Source organism: Peromyscus eremicus, chromosome 18 (genome assembly GCF_949786415.1).
Source record: "Peromyscus eremicus chromosome 18, PerEre_H2_v1, whole genome shotgun sequence".
NCBI classification, from domain to species: Eukaryota; Metazoa; Chordata; class Mammalia; order Rodentia; family Cricetidae; genus Peromyscus; species Peromyscus eremicus.
In genome coordinates, this window is record NC_081434.1 from 18,975,738 (window position 1) to 18,999,278 (window position 23,541).

Consider the following 23,541-nt stretch of genomic DNA (forward strand, 5'->3'; position numbering starts at 1 on the left):
ACTAATCCTCCCTGGCCTGCTTGGAGACCAAGCAGGCCTTTTTTTTTTTTTTTTTTTAAGCAGAAAAATGTGGATGTGAAAACTGTAGGCTGTTTCTATAAATATGTCAGTTCAGTTCTTGGTTCAGTACCTTTTTCATTATAATGTGCTATAAAAACGGCTCCTGTAGAAGAGGATCCCTTTATAACTGTTTTAGACAGGTTTCAGACTTTATTGTTTCTTGGTCCTTTGGGGATCTGACTGAAAATCGATTTTTGACTTCATTTTAAGAGTCCATCTCTCATAGCATAACAGTCATCATTTTATATTGGAACTATTTCTCATTTATAAAAATATGTTTTTTTTCAAGTCCTGAATCAAGAATGGTTTGAAGGGAGGAGAGAACACAATAGAGGTGGATGGGCGATGGGGTAATAATAACCAAAATGCACTCTATATGTATATAAAATTGTCAAATGACCAACAATAAAAGCTTAAAAATGTTTTTTCAGGGCTTGAAATTGTCTTTAGGAATAGCAATTGTGTTTACAAGCTCTAATCCGTGATCTGTTTTCTAAATGATATTAGGGTTACCTCTTTGGGAAGTTGTAACAGTAGTAATAAAGGCACACTAACGTAAAGTTCTGGTCAAGAGAATAGATTCTCTGACCTGATTGGAGTTTATGGTGAGCTATGTTAAAGAGATAGGTAGAATAATCAATTCTTCAATGAAATAATATACTTTTCCATGGGGGACCCTACCCCCACCTTTCCCAGGGTACCCTTGAGGGGAGAGGGATGAAAAACTTAGAGATAGAATGATAGACGTATCCATTGATAAGAAAGACAGAAATATAAGATAGCTTCAGGAGGACCTGGGTCAATACTCAGTGGCCCAGAACTTTATTCAAAGGGGCTTTTTATGACAATGCCTCAGGGCGAGGCAAAAGATCTCCCCCTTGCTAGATACAGCCAGATGTAGACGCTTCCAAATACCTGGTGCCCAGGCCCGTGGTCCAATCATCCCTTATGCAGCCCTGCTGGTAAAGCAAGCTCAGATTCTCTGACTCTGAGTAATTCCGGCCTCCACACTTTTCCTCCCAGGATTCCTGCCTATATGCATAGTGGTGTATGAGGCCACAGCCAGGAGGCTTCAAAGTTGGCCAGCTTCTCTGAAGTATACAGAAAAGCCTCAGTTTTTATTTTATTATTTCTATGTCTGTCTTAAAAATGTTTTCCTGCTGTCTGGGGCTCCCTTATCCTTTTTCTAAAGACCCCTCCCAACATGTGGCTGCTTGTCTGACCCACATGTGGCTGCTTCTCTGCCATGTACAATCTCAAAGGGCGTTTCTTTCTCCTTTCCTTCATTCACCTCCCCTAGGCATCTTCTAACATTTACAGTTTGCCTGCTCCAGGGTAGTTTTTCTTTTAAACTCCAATAAGATCTCCTTGAGCTTCAAAAAAAATTAGACAGTTATTAAAGTAATAAATGAACATAACCACCATATAACTTTTAACTAAAACAAGACAATTTCTATATTTTACTTTATTTCTCTATACAAGTGTTTGTATTCAGTTAAATCTTTTGGCTAAAATCTAATGATTTAAATATATTAGGATACAATTTTATGGCAGTGAGCCATCTCATTTTTATCTCGGTAGCAATGATATTTATTATTTAGTTAATTTACTTAGTTATTTAACTAATGTGTATGGTTATGAATTCATCATGGGTAACAGATGCCAGGCATAGCAGCACATGTCTATAGTCCCAGCACTTGGTAAGATGAGGCAGGAGGATCAAAAGTTCAAGGTCAGTCTGGGGTACATAGTGTGATCTTATCTCAAAGTAAAGTTAATAATAATAATAATTACTATAATAGTGATAATAATAAATCCTAGCATATTACAAAAGTCTGCCTCTCCATAGAGGGGACAAGTCAGACTGGCTTGAGTTCTTCACAATAATAGGCATCTGCTTTTCACACGTGTACTAACCGGGATATGCATCTTGTGGATAAACGACTTCAGCTATTTCATCCCTGCACCTTGGGCTGTGATTCATCGTCTCTTCCTGTTGCAGTGGTATTTGAATCGAAGGACAGAGAGGACCCTTTCCATGCCAGGCGGAGATCACCTCTGTGCGTGTCACTGCGTAGCGTGAAGGGTTGCCGAGCTCTCTTGAACAACCCATGAACAGTCGTCCCTGTGGTAGCTCTGGTTGATGGGTCCTGTTTCGTCCTCTGCAGCTTGTCTAGCTTTTTCAAAATCCAAATTATCTCTCAACTCTAAATGACACTCTGTGGAGGCGTCTGCAGATCCGTCATGGAAATTGATGACTCCATTCTTTCCAGCAGTATCCAATGTTGTTTATATATCTTTTTGGAATTTATCATACAGTGTCTTGTATTATAGTGATGTATGAATCTTTACTGTCTCGACAGGTATTTTACAAGCTCACAAAACCAAAGACCTTGTAATTCATTTTTATATCCCTTCACTCTCCCACAGAGCCCTTTGCTCATAATAAACAGTCAATAGTTGCTGGGTGAATTAATCACATGGTTTTAATTCCTGTACCATGGCTAAGATATAAACATGGATTCTAAGGCTAATATTAATCCTATTCAGTCACTGAATGTCCAAAGGTAGATTTCATTAAATATTCTTAAGTAAGTATCGAAGAGACCTGTGAGGACACCACAAGGTCTAACTGTTAATGATGTTGTGAAAGATTCCTCCAAGTACATTTCTTAGAGCAGGTTAGACCAGTTTTGCTGTAAAACAGAAGGTCAATAATCAAGTGGGTGAGTTCAGTGTAAAGATGTTTTTGTTTGGAGTTGATTATACAACACTGAAATCAATAAATGCAACTCTTGGTAGTATAAAAGTTATGTTTATATCTAGAATACGAATTAAAATAATCAAAGCTATAAATATATTTTTGACTGTTTTGAGTGTCCTATAAGTGAAAAAAAGATGGTTTGATCCCTCCCTTTTAAGCCCAGTTTGTAATTTAGCAGCTGTACATGTCCATATGTAACAAGTTCGTAAGGATCAACATACATGTATAACTATGAGCCACTAGGTTATTGATGTCTTGCATACTGGGTCTCTATTTCTTATGGAAATATGTGAAATGATTGGAAATTAGCTGTAGCTAGAGTTTTCCTGCCTTGCCCACAGTCAGGACAAATCTCTCTCACCCGCCAAGTCCCACAGCCACTCAGACCAACCAAGTAAACACAGAGACTTATATTGCTTACAAACTGTATGGCCGTGGCAGGCTTCTAGCTAACTGTTCTTATAGCTTAAATTAATCCATTTCCATAAATCTATACCTTGCCACGTGGCTTGTGGCTTACCGGCGTCTTCACATGCTGCTTGTCATGGTGGCAGCTGGCAGTGACTCCCTCTGCCTTCCTGTTCTTTCTTTTTTCCTCTCTGTTAGTCCTGCCTATACTTCCTGCCTAGCCACTGGCCAATCAGTGTTTTATTTATTGACCAATCAGAGTAATTTGACATACAGACCATCCCACAGCAATTAGCCTGTGCTCTTTAAAATATTTTAGAATAGTGTCTCTTTCTTAAGTACAGTAATAAGTACTTAATGAATGAATAAATAACCCAGCTTTGTATAATATGAACCTAAATGGCAGTGCCCCAATATGATATAAGATTATACAGGTAGAAACTATATACATTTTGCAATGAGAACCTTCAAGCTAGAGAAATGGATAAGTGGTTAATAGAGTTTGCTGTGTTTTTTGTTTCTTTAAAAGAATTATTTATTTATTTTATGTATATGAGTGCTCTATTGACTTTATACCCAAAGAGGACATCAGATCCCATCATAAAGGGTTGTGAGCCACCATGTGATTGCTGGGATTTGAACCCACGTCCTCTGGAAGAGCAGCCAGTGCTCCTAAGTGCTGAGCTGTCTCTCCAGCCTTGAGCTTGCTGTTCTTATGCAGGATCTGAGTTCAATTTCTAGCACCCATGTTAGTTGCCTCACAATCACCTGTAAATACAGTTCCAGAGGATTGATGCCCTCTTCTGGCCTTTGCAGATATCTGTGCCTGTCCCCCCCCCCCACACACACACACAAATGAGAATATATGTTTTAATTGCTTCCTACTGCAAGGTTTTAGTTTAGGTGCTTGTAATGCCACTAAATGTTCAGAGAGAAACCAAAAGCTTTAATGTTCAGTTTACCTGTATGTTTTGGTACTTCTGAATATATTTGTTGAATACAGAACTTAGGAACTCTGTGTTTTATTTTCCTTATGCTGTCAGTATTTTCCTAGTTGCTTAGCAATGATGAAATTTAAGACATGAAAGAGGGAAATGTGGCATTCTGTACCAGTAAAAGGTAAGTCATTTAAGAAGAAAGGACTTAAAACTGCCACAACAGTAATAGGAAAGTAAAAGTCTTTGGAGTAATTAGCCATCAGTTGAAATTGGGACTGCTAATTGCATCAGATGAGGAATATGTCAGTCATGGAAGTCAGAACGAATTCATTTGTGATCCTCCTACTACAAGAGACCAATAACTTATCCTTGTTTTTGAATTGAGATAAAACACTGTAGAAAAAGATTTAAAGTACTCTAAGAGAAGTGTAGATGAAACATGCTTCAATGATACATAAAATACTGTAGCATTGGATGCATAGCCAATGGATCCAGTGGGTGTGTATGCATCTGTTAATTATTTATGTCAAAAGAATACACTTCCAGCATCCCAGTATCTTTGGGCTATCTCAGTCTAATGTTTACCGCCATTATAGTTTCTGCTTCTACTGTCTCTCTTTGCTTGTCTTTAATTCACATCTTTTGAGCATCACATAATGTGTTCTTGCTTTTTTGTTTCATTTGCTCATCTCTATGATAGCTCTGGATGTCTGCTGCTTTATATGTAAAAAAAAGGTTAGATTTAGATTAATATTAAGAGTTACAATCTAAATACCTACTGATAGATAGCCCCAATCCATTAACTTTATGATTCATTTTTTCCTGGAGTCTGGTACAGGGAATAAGTGTGATTTTTATAACATGCAGACTTTGGATTAAAAGACAGGTGGCTCATTGTTTTTATTTTTTTCTTTTTATCTATTTTATTTGTAAATACAAAGATCAGTTTGATATATTGCCTTATTTTCTCCTGTATTTTTCAAGCATGTATTGAGTACCCATTGCATTCAATATGCTGTGCTAGGGGCTGTAGAGATGGCTTAGTGATTAGAACCCCACACTCCTCTTGCAGAGGACCAGAGTTTAATTCCCAGCATCCATGTTAGGTGGCTACCAACTATCTGCAACTCTGACTTCAGGGGAATCTGATGCCTCTGGCTTCTCTGGACACCTGCACTCATATACGCATTACCCTCACATAGATGGATAGCCACATACCTGCAATGAAAAATAAAACATTGAAAAAGCAACACACACACACACACACACACACACACACACACACACACACACAAACCATCATAACAATACCCAAATAAGTCATAGTGAATGCTTATGAAACCTCAGCAAGCATGTCTTGATGCCTTCAGTTAAACTAAAAGGAGGAGGATATCTGGTGTCCTTTTCTCTCACTCACCTCCTCCTTGCCCTGAGATAGTCTCTCTGGAGTTGGATCTCGGCCAACAGATGGCAAACTTTGGTGATCCTCCTGTTTCCAGCTTTACCTGAACCCAGCATTGGTATTGTGGTTGTCATGACCACATTCAACTTCTTACTGGGGTCCTGAAGATTTGAACTTAGTCTTCATGTGTGCACTGAAAGTGTTCTTACCCACTGATCAATCTTCCCTAGTCCTTGGTTCTTATTTCATCCTTGTCTAACAGCAAAGCAGCATGGGAAAAGAGCCAATGTAAGTTTCAACATCATACCCTCACTGAAGACTTGAAATATACTGGTTACACTCTGGTCGATTTTTCAGCTCTATTATTTGAACAACAAAGTACTTTCAGTAATACTTTCTTACCAGTATGATTTTTTTTATTAAAGCAAGTGTGTATGCCTTGGCTTTATTTGTGAGCCAAAAACAAACAAACAAAAAAAAACAACAAAAAAAAACACCTCATTGGATGCTATGACTTAGATTTCATTTTGCACAAGATTATATTTAATAAGTAATATAACCTGCCCATTTGGATAGATGGATTGTTGAATATATTGCTGTTTTTCTGAGGCATATCAACCTTCCTGTGATGTTGAGCTGACAGAACTTTGTGGGTCCTTCTGTGTGGCTTTTGATAAGAATTAAATAAGACTGAAATTAATACCTTGCCTAGTTGTTAACTTTAAATACTTTCTTTAATTTATTATGTACCATTCTTAGAATATTTTAAAAATCACAATCAACTGGAACTCTCTAGGTTTGAACAGTCATCAAGGTGACATACTTGTGCAATTAATTCCCTGAACAACACTGAGAGCAATCTCTTGCCTGGTAGATTCAGTACCCACCCCCATTTTAAATGGTTATAAGCTGACTGTCATACTAAAATAACTACTTAAAAGCCATGCACATTGCCCCTTCAAAATAGGAGAAATCATATTTTCATTTAACCATGGGCTTCCTCAACTGTCAAAATGCAAATACAACTTTTAAAACAAAGTTTTTCTATGGCTTACAGTTAAAAATAAGTCTCGTTTATTTCATATAATACCTCTCCCTTTTATCCAGCTTCTGCAAACTTAAGGAATATTACTGACTGAATTCAATATCCCACATCCTAATATTCTAGTAATTGCAATGCTGTAATCTCATCTCATATGGATGTTTTCATTGAGACTTATTTGTAAAATACAGATCTAGTTTTATGATACGTAGGTGGGTTGCTATGAATCAAGAATGCCATTCTTGGTTGTGCCTTTATCAATTGTTTGCTAGTACCAGAGTAGACAATGGCAGCTTTATGGTCACTCTCTGTTCAGCCAAGATAATTCTAGTAAAACTCTGGTAACTCTCTCTAGAATGAAATGAATGTAAAGTATTAATTCTTTTTTTTTTTCCTTGTTTTGTTCTCGCTCATGCGCTTACTGAAGGGTAATCCTCTAAGTGGCCTTTTCATTGCTTTTCATGTTGCAGATTGAAAATGTTGAAGTCTGCCTTAGTTTTCTAGCAGCCCGAGGAGTAAATGTCCAAGGCCTATCGGCTGAAGGTAAGAAACTGTACCATTTTCACAAATGGCATCAGTGGTTCTGAGAGAGGTTTTCATCGTGTTAGAGATGTAGCGCTGCCGTGCAGATCTTTTTAGTTAAGGAAGGAAATTCATACATGCATAAAACAAACATGATGGCTGGTAGTATTCCTATGTGCTTTAATTATGTAAATAGTTTTGCATTTTCTAGTATTGCTCTTTGTGTCAATACATGGGGTGGAGATGAATTAACCTAGCATTTACATATTATTACTAACACAGTGATTTTTAACTCCGTAAACAGATGGATAGATGATTATGTTAGTCCTGGTAATACATGGATATAAATGCAAGTAAATAGTATAATTCATGTGCAAATATTTTGCCAATAACGCTTCCATGATATGCTCAAGGTAATAATGACAGTCAAATATGTGTAACTTTATGTAAATGACAGTGAGTTCTTAAATGCTTGGACTGCCATGTTAATAAGTACTTAGTAAGTACTCTTTGTAAATATTTTTGAGATCATTGTAGGTCAGATTGACATTTAATTTTAGTCAAAATTAAATTACACTAAATTGTAGTCTGTCAACATGAAAAGAGATTGAACTGGTTTTATTTTACTTCTGTGCTCAGATCCTTTCTTGCTTCCACACATAAAGGTGATGTTTTCAAAACTCTACTCTATCTAGCATAAACTTTGCCATAATTAAAATGAAATGATGTTTTTAGTCCTGTTCCCTTCCCCCATCATTCGTCTTTGCTACATATTTTTTCTTTCCCTCCATCTGTTCACTTTTAATCTTATGTATCATATGTATTAACATGTGAAAAGAAAGTTTTTGTCTCACTGGATTATAAGTGAAACAGCTAAGGAGTGATTTTAATATATCATCAGGAAACATTTATAAAATTTTCAAAACAGTTAATAAAAATAAACTACAAGAACCTGAAATCCTAATTCCTTTTGGATCTACACTTGTGAAAATAATTTGGAAGTAAATAATATATTTAATCTTCTGATGGACAGTAGAAAATACTTTAAGAGTATAACTTTTCCTGCAACTAATTTTCTTTGGAAACATTTTCTGCCACTAAAATTGCAAATATTGAGTTATAATTTTTTAAATCTTGTTACTAGAATAAAAAATGTATCTGCAATATAAAATATATTAATAGAATTACTTTACATTCTCAGGTTTCTTCATATTTTAATTTTCCATGAAGATTTTATATTTACATGAAACTTATGATATATAATTCGATTACATATTTAGTGGCTAGCAGGTTAAGATTAAAATCTAACTACTGATTCTATTACTTAGAATTTGAATAAAATTCTACCCTGACTAGATTTTGCTATGTGAATGACCAAAAGCAAGCAATAAATGTTCACATTGCTCATTTTATATCTCTTGCATGTCACATAGTAATTTTATTAATATAAAACTACTTATTTGGGTTCATTTAAAAAATATATGTTTTGTTTAAAAATACATTCTAAATTAGGCATACATATAAAAAGCCTAATGGAAAAACCTTGTGAACAAGATCACTTAAGTTTACAGGAAAAAAAAACAATCATTATTTTCTCACTGTAGCCTCATTGATCAAAACAACTCTCCTAGATCATGGAAATTAAAAGGAATGTCTGAGGAAGATAAAGGATCAATCCCAGGTGTACCTTGTGGGATTCAACAATACTACACAGTCAGGGTTAGCTTATAAGTCATCAATGAGGAAATCCCTGAGAGCTTGTTAGTGTACCTAACTCCAGAAGGGGACCTGACATCTCAGGGGAGAATATTTAGTGACCAACAGGAAGTTTTATTTAAAATATGACCATGCATGGAATTTTATCAGACTTTACTCACATCCCTCTTTGCGGTTATGAGGTTATAACTTCAGAAAAGAATGGGAATGGGACATGGGGACATGGTGGGGTGTTGTGTGAGAACAGCTGGAAGGGGCAAGTGAGTATATTATGCTCAAAATGTTTTGTGTACTGGTATGAAGTTTTCAAGTTTATACAGATACTTGTCATAAAAAGTAACTTCGTGTTGTAGCTGAATATGAGTACTTAATTTTATTATGCAGCATTGGAAAATCTCATACAGGAACCCTATATGTTTGAACTGATGTCTGTTAAATAAATCCCTGGGAGTTATGTAAATTAATCATTGTTATTCAGTAGCATATAGCATGAAATAAACGGAACACTAAATTGAAAAAAAAATAGCATTTCAACTAAAAATTGCTATGATATATTCTCTTGAAGGCATATGTGCACATCCAAATATGTGTCTAGGCTGGCTCATGATGATTTGGAAAGAATGCTGATTGCTGTAAACCCAATTGATCTTATGAGATATATACATAACCAGTATTTATAAGTGCAAGACGACTTAAGTAGTTTAAGTAGTTTCATTTCTCCATAGCCAAGTCTATGTGGGCAACAGCTGTGTGCATTTGGGAGGGAAGCAGGGTGCAAAATAAAATCGTTGCCCCAAGGCGGTGAACACATCCTCTTCCAAGACTCAGGAAAACCACAACCCCTAGAGCATACTTGTTTCGTTGGATGTGTTCCTTCCGCCCCGCTTCTCTCTGTGATATCTCAAGCCACTTTGTAATGTTGGCAGCACTGAGAAACTCGTCATCAACTGAAACTGTGAGTAAGGGGAGCAACTTGTTTCTTTTATCCTCATCGATCTGGTTAAGAGGTTACATCTAGACTTTTATTCGTACGGGGAAAATGGACTCAATGTATTTGACCATGTCTTACATTTTTCCCCCCATTTGATACAGAAATAAGAAATGGAAACTTAAAAGCCATCCTAGGGCTGTTTTTCAGTTTGTCTCGCTACAAGCAGCAGCAGCACCATCAACAGCAGTATTATCAGTCCCTGGTGGAACTTCAACAGCGAGTGACTCACACTGGTCCACAGTCGGAAGCCAGTCAGGTCAAAACCCAGCAAGATATGCAGTCTAGGTAAGGAAGGGGGGCGCAGGGGCTGTGTTTAAAATGAGTTTGTTTAGATGCAGTTTGACTTTTTAAATTATGATGAGTTTAAAATTATCTTTATGTGCTTTCGTTTTCGTGTGCCCCAGATATGTGGCTGGTGGCGGAAAGGCTCAAACCCCTTCTCTTTGCATCGGACAGGAAAAGCCTGTCATATTCTTAGGATGCACACTTTCGTGTGTTTTCTAATGGTGACTTTTATATATATCTAACCCTGCAAGGTGTCTCTAGTGAAAGCAAAGTGTTGTGGGTTCTTCCTCCAGTCAATTACTTTAATACTTCCCATGTATCATTTGAATCCCGGTATCTTGAGGTGTAGTGACCTTTTATTGATAGTTTGTGTTGACTAAATCTTTCAAAAGTCAAGGATTATTATTCAAGGCACTTTGGAGTATCTGAGAACACACTTGTTTTAAGATAATGTATTGTGTGTATATCTGTATGTGCGAATGTGTACGTATTTGCGTAGTTTAAGTTTTGGCACTTGCAGATACAGTCCATGCGATTAGGGGCCCAGACTAGGCAGCTGTCATCTGAAAAGCAGCCCTGTGGGAGGAAGATGAAATACCTTCTTGTCTAGAAAGCCTCAGCTGAAGTTGTAGAACTGTTCAACTGGCTGAATTTACATCAAGATTACCTAAGATGATGCTGGAGAGAGAGAGAGAGTTCAGTGGTTAGGAGCTTATATGTAACCAGACCAGGCTCAGTTCCCAGCATCCACATCAGGCAGCTTATACCTGTAACTCCATTTCCAGGCATCTAATGGCCTTTGGCCTCTGCAGGCCCTGCATGCATGTGGTACACATAAAATCACATGGGCACACACATACACATAAAAATAAATAAAGTTTAAAATTTGGGGGGAAAAAAGATTGTCTAGGGTTATATTCTTCACTTAAAGTTAACTGATCATGGACTTGAATCGCATCCTCAAATAATATGTATTCATCATGTAGGTCAGTGTTTCATGCTCACTAGAACTGTAGGTCACCTTGTTTGAAATATCAGAAAATGGCCAACAAATGAAGTTTCAGCTAACAATTTTTGTGTCAATCACTAGCTTTGTTCCCAAAGAAAGATAAGATGTGTGGGTTAATTTGTTCTGGTGCATAAATAGGAATAATATTTTGTTGAAGAGAGAAAATATAAAAAAACACTTATCTTTGTTAAAATACATAAATATATGAAACACATATAAATATTTATTTGTTTTCTATTTTTGAAATCTAAAGTATTTAACTTAAACTTTCTTTGATTTTCTGTTCACTGCTCAGTGCTCGACAGAAAATAATTTAAAATTTCCAGCCAGCTTTGCTATGGACCCACTGTCCTTTGTATGTAAATTCTCATCTCTTTATAAGGTGCTTTGAGTAGCAGTTGATTTGTAAATGATGAAAAGCATAATTTTACCAAGATTCCATGTATTTCCTCATTTGTAGAATGATAAGGATAGTTTCCATCATTCTGAATTCTGTCATATGGATAATCTTCTGTTTATTAAGCATAACCTGGGTTTCTGTAAAAATTTAACAATTTCACTAGAATGAAGGGGGAGACAAAACAAAATCAAATGAAACCTGATAATGTAAGTTCCTGGATTTTCTTCAGAATAATGAAGAGGGGAAAGGAAATCTCACTTGTTTATTACTAGTTTGTTGTTATACGGTTGGCAAGGAGACCTCGGTTCTTACTACCGGCAACAGTGATACTTCCTAGAAACTGATTTAAGCAATTTGAGTGGACAAGAGGCAAGAATAGTAGTGGAGGAGTAATCTAAATAAAGTGATTTTGTATGAAGCAGACTGACTCTGGAAGTGACAAAGTGTCATTTCTCAGGTTTCTCCTCACTCTGTTCTGATGTCTGCAATGTGGAATTTCTTACCCAGAATTCCTTGATATTATTTCTTTTGGGGCATAAATGCCTCTTTTCTTTTGCTTCTTTGTGTATACACATGGATGCTTTGCAATTATATGTTAATTTTAAATATAAATTGGCTCTATTCATACCATTTGGGGGAGAGGTAAATTATATTTTGTTGTAGGGGTTTAATACAACTATTCTTTCTGTACTTTTCATTTAAGACTGGATAAACTTTTAATTTTTATTGTTCATAGGCCACATTCATACACTTCAATGAGAGAGTGGTTCTGCTCTTCCAATCTTCATTTAAAATCATTATAAGTGTAAATATCCCCACAATATACATTAAGAATTTTGTGTCCTTTGCCATTTTCAAAATAAAATTCAAGGTGTTTCCATAATTTAAACAGCTCTTACTTAAGCAGGAACCTCAAGATTTAATCATTTAGAAATTGACCTCTAGAATTAGGGATGGGATTGGATCTCAAGTCCACTCCTTTCAAACTATGAAATCTAAGTAGCTTCTCTGTTAGTTATTTTTCTCTTGTTATAATAACAAACCTCGACAGAGACCACTTAAAGAGGGAAGGGCTTATTTTGGATCCTGATTTGAGCTCAATTTCATCATCGCAGGGAAGTCAAGCAGTGTGAGGCAACTGCTCGCATAGTATCCATGATCAAGAATGAATGAGTGATGCCTGCAGGTGCCCAGTGCATTATCTCCATTTGTCATAGTCCAGCATCCCTGCCCAGGCATTTGTCCCATCCCTGGTTAAGGTGGGTTTTCCTCCATAAATTAACTCAAACAAGATGATCCCTTACAGACATGCACTGACTAGTCCTTCAGAGATATACTTGGAGACTTGTCACCCCTGTAACTGCAGTTACTTTTGACAGGTAGCACTTAGCAACCCTCCATAACATCCTCATGCTTCAGTCTCCTTACTTGCTAAAGAAAGTAAAATGTGATGCCAAAAGATTGTGTAGGAAGTCCTATGTGTGTATACATAACACTGAACCTGCCTGGCATATGCTCCTTCCCTGGTCTGAATCTTGTAAATGGTCCTTAGTATTGGAAGCTTAATCTACATTAGAAGCTGCTCTTGCTCAGGCTAATGTTTCTCTGTAGTGTGGCTTTGCTAAAACTCTTGATGATTCTTTGTTCATCCTTTAAATACTACAATCTTCCCATCCTTGCCCAACATTGATCTTCACATTACTTTTCTTTTGTCCAAATTCTAATGACTGTCTAACTTAAAATTTATTTGTCTACATTCATCATTCATTATTTCTAATGCCAACATTCAGAAAGTAAATGTAACAACAGATTTTTTCCCTATTTTTGCCACTACTAGAATGCAAGCATTATCAAAGAACATTATACTCAGTAGATTCTTCGTGATAAATTTTTAATGAAACAAAACAACAAATTTGTATTATTTCTCTTTCCAATTTAGGTAGGAAAATGTCATATTTACACATATAAAAGCACAGAAGGACAATTATCATGGATTCTTGATAATATTTGAGGCTTTGACAGTTGATTTCAAAGAAGTTGAGAAAAGAGTAGCTGTTGACGACACTGGAAATTCAGAGGGAAGTGGGGAGTGGGTGGTTAATGATGCAGGGTACAGATGATAATTTCTAATATTTCATAGCTCACAAGGTAACTGATTGGCATCTGGTTGAATAGTTAAAAATAGATAATAGAGAGGATTTTACATGTTCATAATGCAAAAAATGGTTTATGTCTAATGTGGTAAACATGCCATTCACCCTAATCCAATCATCTTGAAATGTATGCAAGTACAGAAACTTCACAGTATACCCCACAAATGTACTATTACTGTGTGTCAATTTCAAATGTAAAAAAAAGGGAAGCATTGAAAAAGTTTATAGTTACAATTTTGAAACCTTTAAAATTAAATGTTTATAATTTCATAAATTTAGTATGATATAATTAAAATACATTTTGAGTTACTCTTAACATTCATCTATAGTTAGTCTCAATATGGCAGTTAGAATAATCAGAGGTTATCCAGATGCATGGTAAGCTTTGCTTCTACCGTACTAGGTCTTGTATCATACCTTCTTTATCTAGTCTGTATCTGGATTCTAGGTTAACCTTCCTTTTGGTGTTTATCATAATCACTACTCATATTGCTGCCTGTGTTCATAGTTCCTTCTCTGACTCTGGATGTGACTTCTGCATTTAGAATATTATGTACAGATTTCCAAGATTGTTACCATCTGGAAAATTGTAAAAAAAATAAATAGGCCGCATGAATGAAGTTCTTTGGCTTGGTGATGTCGCTGACAGCTGAGAGCCATTCATGATTATCACTCCTTTCTTCTGTGTTATGTTTTGCTTAGGAGAGCCAAAACAAGATAACAGATCTAGTGTTCAGAAAGGACACAGCTAATTTACAATTAATAGTACAGTGAATTTATTCAGTTTTAATTAGAGACTAATAAAGATACTGATAGCATGACTAATCTAACAAAAATACCAAGCTTGGGGCTAGAGAAATGGCTCTGCAGTCACGAACACTGTCTGCTCTTCCAGAGGACCTCCATTCATGTCTCAGCACATGAATCCACCCAATAATACCAAGTTAATGAATGGGTGAGTTTTCTGGGGAATAACTGGTAAGCTATAGTAATCAAGAAGATAATAAAATACACTAATCTAGTTCATATGAGTGGTTAAGTTGATAGATAGTATATTATGGGAAAGATGATCTTTTGTTTACCAAAAGGTAAACAAAAAAATAAGAGAAAGGACAATTTCTTCCTTAAAAATTTCTGTTAAAAATGATCAAATGCCTTCCAACCCTACTATAAGATAATTGTTGACTTTCACTACCTCATGCATTAAATCGCACAAAGAAATGAATAATGCTTTATAGAACTGAACTGTAAAAAAACAATGTAGAAGTAGAGTTATGAACATACATAATTGGATGATGCAAATGGTAAAGATGTGGTTATCATTCTAAGTCTTTTTAAGTATAAAAACAACTGTTTTGAGAACATGGGGGATTATCCCCAGGTGGTCAATTGCCTTTCTCCATTTTATTTTTGGAGCGCAAATAACAAAGACATCTACTTTGCATGTGGATGAAGTTGGTCTTCCAGAACTCACAGGTTGATTGACAGAACCCCTGGGTATGTGCTCCGAGTTCCCTGGGAGGCCCCTCAGACTGTGTGACCCTTGCCGCACACAGCGTTCTGAGTGTCCTCTTCCATTGAGGATATTTGCCTCTCAGGACTTCTCTTCCAGGAATCATCATTTCCTTCAGGGAGATATGCTCCAAATCTGGGATGCTTTTCAGCTTTTTGTCCTGGGGTTATAAATCATGAAATGTGTTTAAGGCGCTTTAATATAGGATGACAGAGATGCTTTGGTAATTTAAGCCCCTGGGATCCTGGCTTCAATTAGTTTCTTTACTCAGTTCTATGTTGTGGTCTATCATGTGTTCTTTCTTAAGTCAAGGACTCAAAGTTTTAAGAAAATGAAAACAAGTAGGAAAATTTATGAATCTTAAGAAAACAAAACCATGATCTTTTCATCCCTAGGCACAGAAAAATGAAGGGAAATTTTTCTTTTATGGCATTAGGAAACCAAGAAGATCGATGGTATTATTATTAAAAGCAAACCTGAACACACATGTGTGAGTGAGTGTATGTGTGTGTATGGGAAAGGCAGGTGGTGGTGGTGGTGGTGGTGGTGGTGTGTGTGTGTGTGTGTATACATGTGCATGCACACATGTAAATGTGCACATGTGCAGACATTCATGCAAGTATCTATAATGCATATATTTTGTTTATGTTGGTGTATTTGTCCTATTATTTAAAGACTAGACAACCATTGACACTTCTGTTGCTATGAAGACATGTCTCTATGGTTTTGGTTTTTAAAGAGTGTGTCCATGTGAATTTCAGCAGTTGCCAGTAGAGTGACATGGATGAGTGCTTGAGCTACTGATGGTCTGTTGATCTCACCTCTAATGTTAGAGAAGGTTGTAGAAGAGACTATATGAACAGATTTATATGTAGCATGACTAAGTACAACACCTAGCAAATAACCACCAAATTCGCTATTTCCGTTTCCGTCTCCTGCTTAAACATAGTATCTCATCAAATACATTGGCTTACCAAAAATATGAATCTCCACTCTGCCCTCCCTTGTATCATGCCTTCTAATCAATCAAGTCCATTCTACTTCTAAATTTTATTAAAGTTGTCAAATATTTCTAAGTAATGATGTCTCTATAATTAAGAAGAACTTAAAAATATTCAATCCTTTCCATACTCAGTATAACTACATATATTTAAATATTTTAGTAATGGCTCATCTACAGTTAATAAAATATTATTCTACCATTAATTTTATTTCATCTGTTTTTTATTGTCTTTTGATTCACAGTGAACCATCTTCCAGTTAATTTACCTAATAGAAATATATTAAGCTTTCAATAGTTCCCAAAGCATCATGGAGACATTGACCATATGGCATAGTATAAAGCAGATGAAAAAGAATTTATTGTCATGAAGACCACATTGTAGTAATAAACTGGAACAATTTTGAAAAAAATCAACAAAATATGTAGTAATCATTTGACAGGTGGAGAAAAATAAGCTGGGAAAAGGGAAATTAACATGCAGGAGTTATATTTTTGCAAATGTAAGTAAAGATACTCAGGAAAGGCCTTGCCAAATGATGAGCCTGACCTAGTAGTGAACTTGCTGTTTGGCTATCTCAGAGTGTTATCAGTTTCATTTTGAGAAGAGAAAATAGCCGTTTGTGCTGGGTCTGGGGAAAGGAGGCAGTGAAAGTGCAGGATATGATTCAGAGAACAACTGACTCTACCACCAGAGTTATGGCTTTGGCTTTTGCTGCCTAGTACAATGAGAAGCTATTGTGTGCCCGAGAAGAGATAGGAACAGACGTAGAAGTGAAAGTATCACTTTGTTGTATTGAGTGTAAAGGGATGGTGGGAATAGCGGATTCATGGAGAAAGCCTGTACTGTCATGAGAGGTGGGGTCAGAAAGTTGAATTCCAAATACGGTTTGAGGGAAGTGTTAGGAAAATAAGCAGACAGACTTGCAGTGGAACTGATGCCTAGTAAAGAGGTTCTGGAACTGTTGGCATTAGCTGTGAGAAGATGTTTCTTTGTACTGAAATGAAAATACATATAGGAGAAGTGGGCTTGGTGGGGAGAAATAAGTTAATTCTCTGACCCACATATCAGTTTTGAAATGTCTATAAGAAGGACATTGGGGGCCGGGCGGTGGTGGCGCACGCCTTTAATCCCAGCACTTGGGAGGCAGAGCCAGGCGGATCTCTGTGAGTTCGAGGCCAGCCTGGGCTACCAAGTGAGTTCCAGGAAAGGCGCAAAGCTACACAGAGAAACCCTGTCTCGAAAAACCAAAAAAAAAAAAAAGAAGGACATTGGGGCCGGGCAGTGGTAGTGCACGCCTCTAATCCCAGCTCTTGGGAGGCAGAGCCAGGCGGATCTCTGTGAGTTTTGGCTAGCCTGGTCTACAGAGTGAGATCCAGGATAGGCACCAAAACACCACAGAGAGAAACCCTTTCTCAAAAAAAAAATAAATAAAAAAAGAAAGAAAGAAAAAGAGAAAAGAAAAAAGAAGGACATTGGGATTGGGAGAATGGAGTTTATGAGGCAGATATTGTCTATAGGTACACATTCTGGAAACATAGTAGATAGCTATAAAACTCTATGAGGCTAGAAGTTGTCAATCACCAAAAGCTATGTAGGGATGATGACATTAAGGTCAGGAGCTCACCAAAGTTTATAGAGATCAGACATATAGTAGGACCACACAGAGGACATCATAGCATTAGATCACAAAATAGGACCCAAAACAGTAGAAGTTGGTATCCTAGAGAAAAAGTGAAGAATGTGTTCTAAGACTGGAAATAATGATGGATATCCTAGAGGCCCCTTCCCCACATGACTCAGTAACCTTCCTAATAGTCATGTGTTCTATCACTAAATCCTCACAGCAACCATATGACACAGGCATTAATCTTACGTACCAGTTAAGGAAGCTGGAAACAGATAGATTAGTTTAACTTTGCAACATTTCACAGCGACTAATCTCATAAGTCGAATACAGGAAATGCGACCTGGAGCTTCATTTCCTAAGTATGTCAGCGGGAAATCTACTGCTGGGAACCTGGCAGGCCAATAGGACAAGAAGGGCAGAATGACCCAAGACAACAGACAATGATCAGTTAAGTTTATGCTGTGATAGCTCCATTGACAACTACTCAGTAGGAGTTAAGATGACAGAGAGGAGAAAATATAGTTTTATTATAAATTTAACGACGGGAGGAATGGCAGTAACACCATTGTATTTTGTTCCTCTAGCTCTTCCATTGGTTGTCTCTTTAAACTTATGTAATGAAGCAACATCATTATCTCCTTTTCAGAATATTCTAAGTATCCTTTGTCTTTCCATCACATAAAACATGATAGAATACTTCTGTTCAGTTTTCCCTCATCCCGCCCACAAATAATGTTTTCTTTGATAGTTTGTTTGTTTTTGTACATGTTTTTGTTTTGTGTCCACAAGATTAATATCTGTTCTGTGAACTATTCTCACATATCTCTACTATAGAATGATTTGAAAATTGAAACCAATATAATATCTGCTTGTTCAATGAACATATCACAAAAATATATTAAGAATATGGTTCTTCCTTTGTCAAGCTGTTTTTTAAAGTCTCTATAGAATGTGGCTGTTGGTTTAAATTTGAGCATAGCAGACAAATTTTAAAATCCGTTGGTTGGACCAATTCAAACCCATAAAGGCATCCTTCCATGTCAGCATTTTTCATCAACATCCCTCTACTCACTTTGGTTCTCCAAAATCTATTTCAAAATCTTCCTCACTGGTGGTGTGGCTTGTGACTTTTGTCTATTTTCTTTGAAGTTATGAACTTAACTCTTTATTATTTCTTTATCAAATGGCCTCATATTAGAGAAGCAAAGAATAACAAATATCTGAATTACAGAAGGTATGGGGATGATTGTTGTAGGTCCTAAGATATTTGTTTCACAAAATCACAATTATTTAACTATATTTCCTGGGCACTGAAAGTATAATTTTCCTCTATACACGGGCCTTTCAAAGTAACTGTCAATTTGTGTGTGTGTGTATGTGTGTATGTGTATGTGTGTGTGTTTGAGTCATCGTCTCATATAATCTAGACAGCCTTGATCTCATATAGAACTCAGGAAATGTATATGTGATTCCCCAGCTTTTTTGTTTTGTTGAGACAGGGTTTCTCTGTGTAGCTTTGGTGCTGTCCTGGATCTCGCTCTGTAGACCAGGCTAGCCTCAAACTCAGAGGTCCCCCTGGCTCTGCCACCTGAGTGCTGGGATCAAAGGCATGCACCACTGCTGCCTGGCCAATTTATTATTATTATTTTAAAGATAGGGACTTGTTGTGTAGCCTAGGTTGGCTCTGCTTCCCGAGTGCTGGGATTAAAGGCGTACACGACCACCGCCTGGTTGATTCCCCATTCTTAAAAGTTTACCATGGGAAGTTTTAATGTCCTGTTTACATATTTTAGAAACATTTCTCCATATATTAGAAACTTGGTTTCAATTATACTTTATTTTTAGTTCTCAAATAGAACATAAACATACATACTTGATTCTTTTACTTGCAATGTTATATTTTATAAATTTATTGTATGTTAATCAGTTTTCTAATAAACAATATTCCCCCAAATTTTAAGTTACTGGCTTAAAATAGAGACTACAACTGTCTATAAAACTACAATAATCCTACCTGTGTGACTGTTGCACTATGCTCCTATCATTAGCTCGATATGGAAAATCAAGCTATACTCAGAGGCCTGGTGGTGAATGTGGAATCCAGTCTAAGGGACAAACCTTTAGCAACGGAAGCAGTCTCCCCCAAGAGGATTTAATCGTCTGCCTCTTTTACAAAGCCTTATTTCAGAATTTTCTCTTCATCTTTTCCTCTCCACATTTTCACTTCTTATCTTGCTCATTGTTTGTTTCGGATTAAGCTCTTCATAGTATAAGTCATATTTACATAAGCCTTTTTCCCCCTAAGACTGAGAGAGATACCATGAGAAATGTTTTGAAGCCCAGCCATCATGTAATTATATGAACGCACAAGTGCTGATGGTCATATATAACTTCACAATAAATTGGAAATAACACAAGGATTACAAACTCAAAAATTATTTGATGAAACTGTCTGTATGTTTTAGAGAAATGGGTTTAAATTATTATTTTATAAATTTGATAACAAGGGGTCTTTTTCATGAACAAATAGATTAATAAATAGTTTGTAAACATATGCTGAATTGACTACTGTACATTTTAAGTCTGGAAATATTATTCTTTTTTCTCCACTAACTTTAGTGCTCTTTGTCCAAGTTAATTTCTTGAATTAGAAAAATAACTTAGTCCATTTCTAGAGTGTATTTTATTTTAAGGAGTTTGCATTTTAGAAAACTTTTGTAATTAGCTCTCAGTGTATTGAGATGGAGTTTTACTGTACACTGAAGATTGTAGATTAAAAAAAAAGAGCTCAGAGCAACAAAGGGTATTCTAAAAGCTGAGTATGAGGAAAAACATTGTGGAAATATGATTTATGATAACACAGTGAGAGAAATAAGAGCCTAGTTTCCTGAGCTTCCTGTATCTTGAAGTTGGATGCTCCAAAACAGCCAGAGACTTGATCCTGCAATATCTTACTCAGTGATCTTTCTCTTTAGTTACTGTCTTGAGAGCTCACAAAAGCAGACTGTGCAGGTGGCCTCATTAACTGCAGAAATTTCAGATAAGCCTAAAGTTATAATGCATGTTCATGTCATAGTCTGCTGATGGTGTAAGCTTTCTCAGATGCCATGAGGATGTCATTTCAGCCACCCAGCTACTAAAAAGAAACATGTGGCAGGGAAGCTAAGCTTCCAATTCATTCATGGTTTTGTGAATTCTTAGTAAAATTTAAGCATGTGTCCAAGGTATGTTGGCACATATTCTGAAGTGTAAATATTAGCAAAAGGTCTTTTGTGGGGTTTGAAGGAAACTAGATTGCTTGATGATACAAAAGACGTGATTGTTGAAGGTGTTTCCTCTTTCTACAAGCTGTTAGTTTGTCAGTTATCATTCTCTAGGAGTTTGCAAAAGTCTTGTGTAGGAGGGATCTTCTATAGTACAGGAAGAATCTGTGTTTAAAAATGATCTTTAAATCTTGATTCTGAGTATATAGTTCAATTATATTGAGAGTTTCTTACATGCATATGACATGTTTGACCAAATCTACTTCCTACGCTCTTCAAATCCTTCTATAGCTCCTTTGGTCACTTATCCCTCCAACTTGCAAGTGTTCTTTTGTTTTATAAAACTCATTGATTCTACTTGGTGATGCCTTTAAATGCATGGTTGTAAGACTATCTGCTGAAACATGGCCTTTTAGGAACCACATCTCTGAAAAGAACTTCCCGCCCTAGCACCATCAGTGGCCAATAGCTTTTTCAGCTATGAGTAGGCTTTTCTCAATGGAAGGAGTATCAAGGAATTGTTCTACTTGGAATTTGGTCCAGGGTATGATGGAAGTTAAGACTGAAAAAGTAGAGCAGATATGATTTCATGGTTGTTGGGAATCCTACATCTAGTAAGGTAAGGCTTATTTCCTGAACATTGAAGAAAATTGCTCTGGGACTTTTTTTTAGTAGTGGAAAAATAAGGCTGTTTATAACATAGAAAGACAGCCTTGGTTTTAGGGCTAGACTACATTTCTATTTTTGTTGAGTACTTGGTTGATGATACATTTTAATAGGAAAAAAAGATAACATGATAATGGAATCAAGTAAACAGAAAGAGAAAGCAGAAAGATGTAGAAAGAAAAAAATGCACCCGTAGTCTTTGGAGGCTTGAGATTCTTTTGTATTTTCTAGGTGTTGGTGTCTACAATGTTACTCTGGATATAGAGTGGTTCCAGGGCTAATAAGTAGACCAGAAAACATTAACTTAACAATGTTTTATTAAATGAAACAATAGAAGAGGAGGAGTTTGCTTAAGGAAAGAGAAGAAAACAGAGAACAACAGAGAACTCAGCACAGAATTCTGGAGGTCACAAACATTAATGAATAAGGAAATCTAACAGAAAGAATATTCTTTTATTCATTCTGCACTAGAACAGTTTTTGTTTTGTTTTGTTTTGTTTATTTGTGAAAAGTCAATTGCTTCGTCAAGGAATGCCTCATCTTCAAAGGTATTTTATCATAGCCCTTTAAACGATTTGTGAATTTTCAAACATGAACTCATTATAAGCATATAAAACTTGTTGAAATATAATATTTTAAATATGCTTTACTTTATAACATATCAAAATGCTTTAATTTCTATACCATAAAACAGAACACAGTGTCTGCAGTTATGGCACCCTTGGATTATGTATAGATTGGAGAGTTACTTTGGGAATGGTGGTTCTTAGGAACCTCTTGAAGCAGTACCTACTGATTTATTGTAGGACAAGGTCCTTTAGTGATTCATATTGCCAGCTTCAGGATTTAAGAAGAGTAAATAATATCCTGTAATATTGAAAGGCAAGATTGCTTTCGACACGAAGAGCCATAGTTGAAGTCTCAGACACTGAACTGAACAGACCATACTTGTGAACTCTGGAGTACTATTGCATCACAAGTGACCTCTCAACATCAAAGGAAGTGGTTTGGGGAAGATGATGAAGCATAGAGAGGCAGGGTCAATTATGAGAAATAAAGAATGTCATGTTTTACAGGATCCATGATAATTTTAATTTTAGACTCTTTAGGAATTCTTCAACATGAATCTGAATTACATTACATGTTAGTTTCAGTTTTTATGAGATCTATTTGTCCCAGATACTTGTTCTTAGTCATGTATAATTAAATTCTCAAAAACGTTGGTATACATAAAGTTATCAGCCTCATTTAACAGAAGATGACACAGGCAGGGAGAGTAGGTGGTTGTTTTAGTCAGGGTTTCTATTACTGTGAAAAGACACCATGGCCCTGGCAGCTCTTATAAAGAAAACATTTAATTGGGGTGGCTCATTTACAGTTTCAGAGGTTCAGTCCATTATCATCATGGCAAGGAGCATGGCGGCGTGCAGGCAGACATGATACTGGAACAAGTAGCTGAGAGATCTGTATCTTGTAGGCAACAGGAAGTCAACTGACACACAGTGAGGTAACCTGAGCATAGGAAGCCTGAAAGCCCGCCCCTACAATGACACACTTCCTCCAGCAAGGCCACACCCACTCCAACAGAGCCACATGTCCTAATAGTGCCACTCCCTGTGAGATTGTTGGGGCCAGTTACCTTCAAACTACCACAGTGGTGATGAACCAGCCATAATGGTCTACCTCTAGTGTCTGTGTTATAAACAGTATACTACCTCTTTACTCCCAGACTTTTATTCTTTCCCAGTAAATATTTCACACATCACTCTTGGCCCACT

At 36.5% G+C, this 23,541-nt stretch overlaps 1 protein-coding gene across 1 annotated transcript in view; it reads left to right on the forward strand.

Annotated features, from left to right (window-relative positions):
- Nav3 (neuron navigator 3) overlaps positions 1 to 23,541 on the forward strand; it is a gene marked incomplete at its 5' end in the record, with an annotated part of 238,763 nt that overhangs the window by 13,901 nt on the left and 201,321 nt on the right. The window contains 2 exons of the mRNA XM_059245802.1: positions 7,085 to 7,157; positions 9,945 to 10,128. Coding sequence (XP_059101785.1) covers positions 7,085 to 7,157; positions 9,945 to 10,128 — 257 coding nt within the window. The remainder of the gene's footprint in view (positions 1 to 7,084; positions 7,158 to 9,944; positions 10,129 to 23,541) is intronic.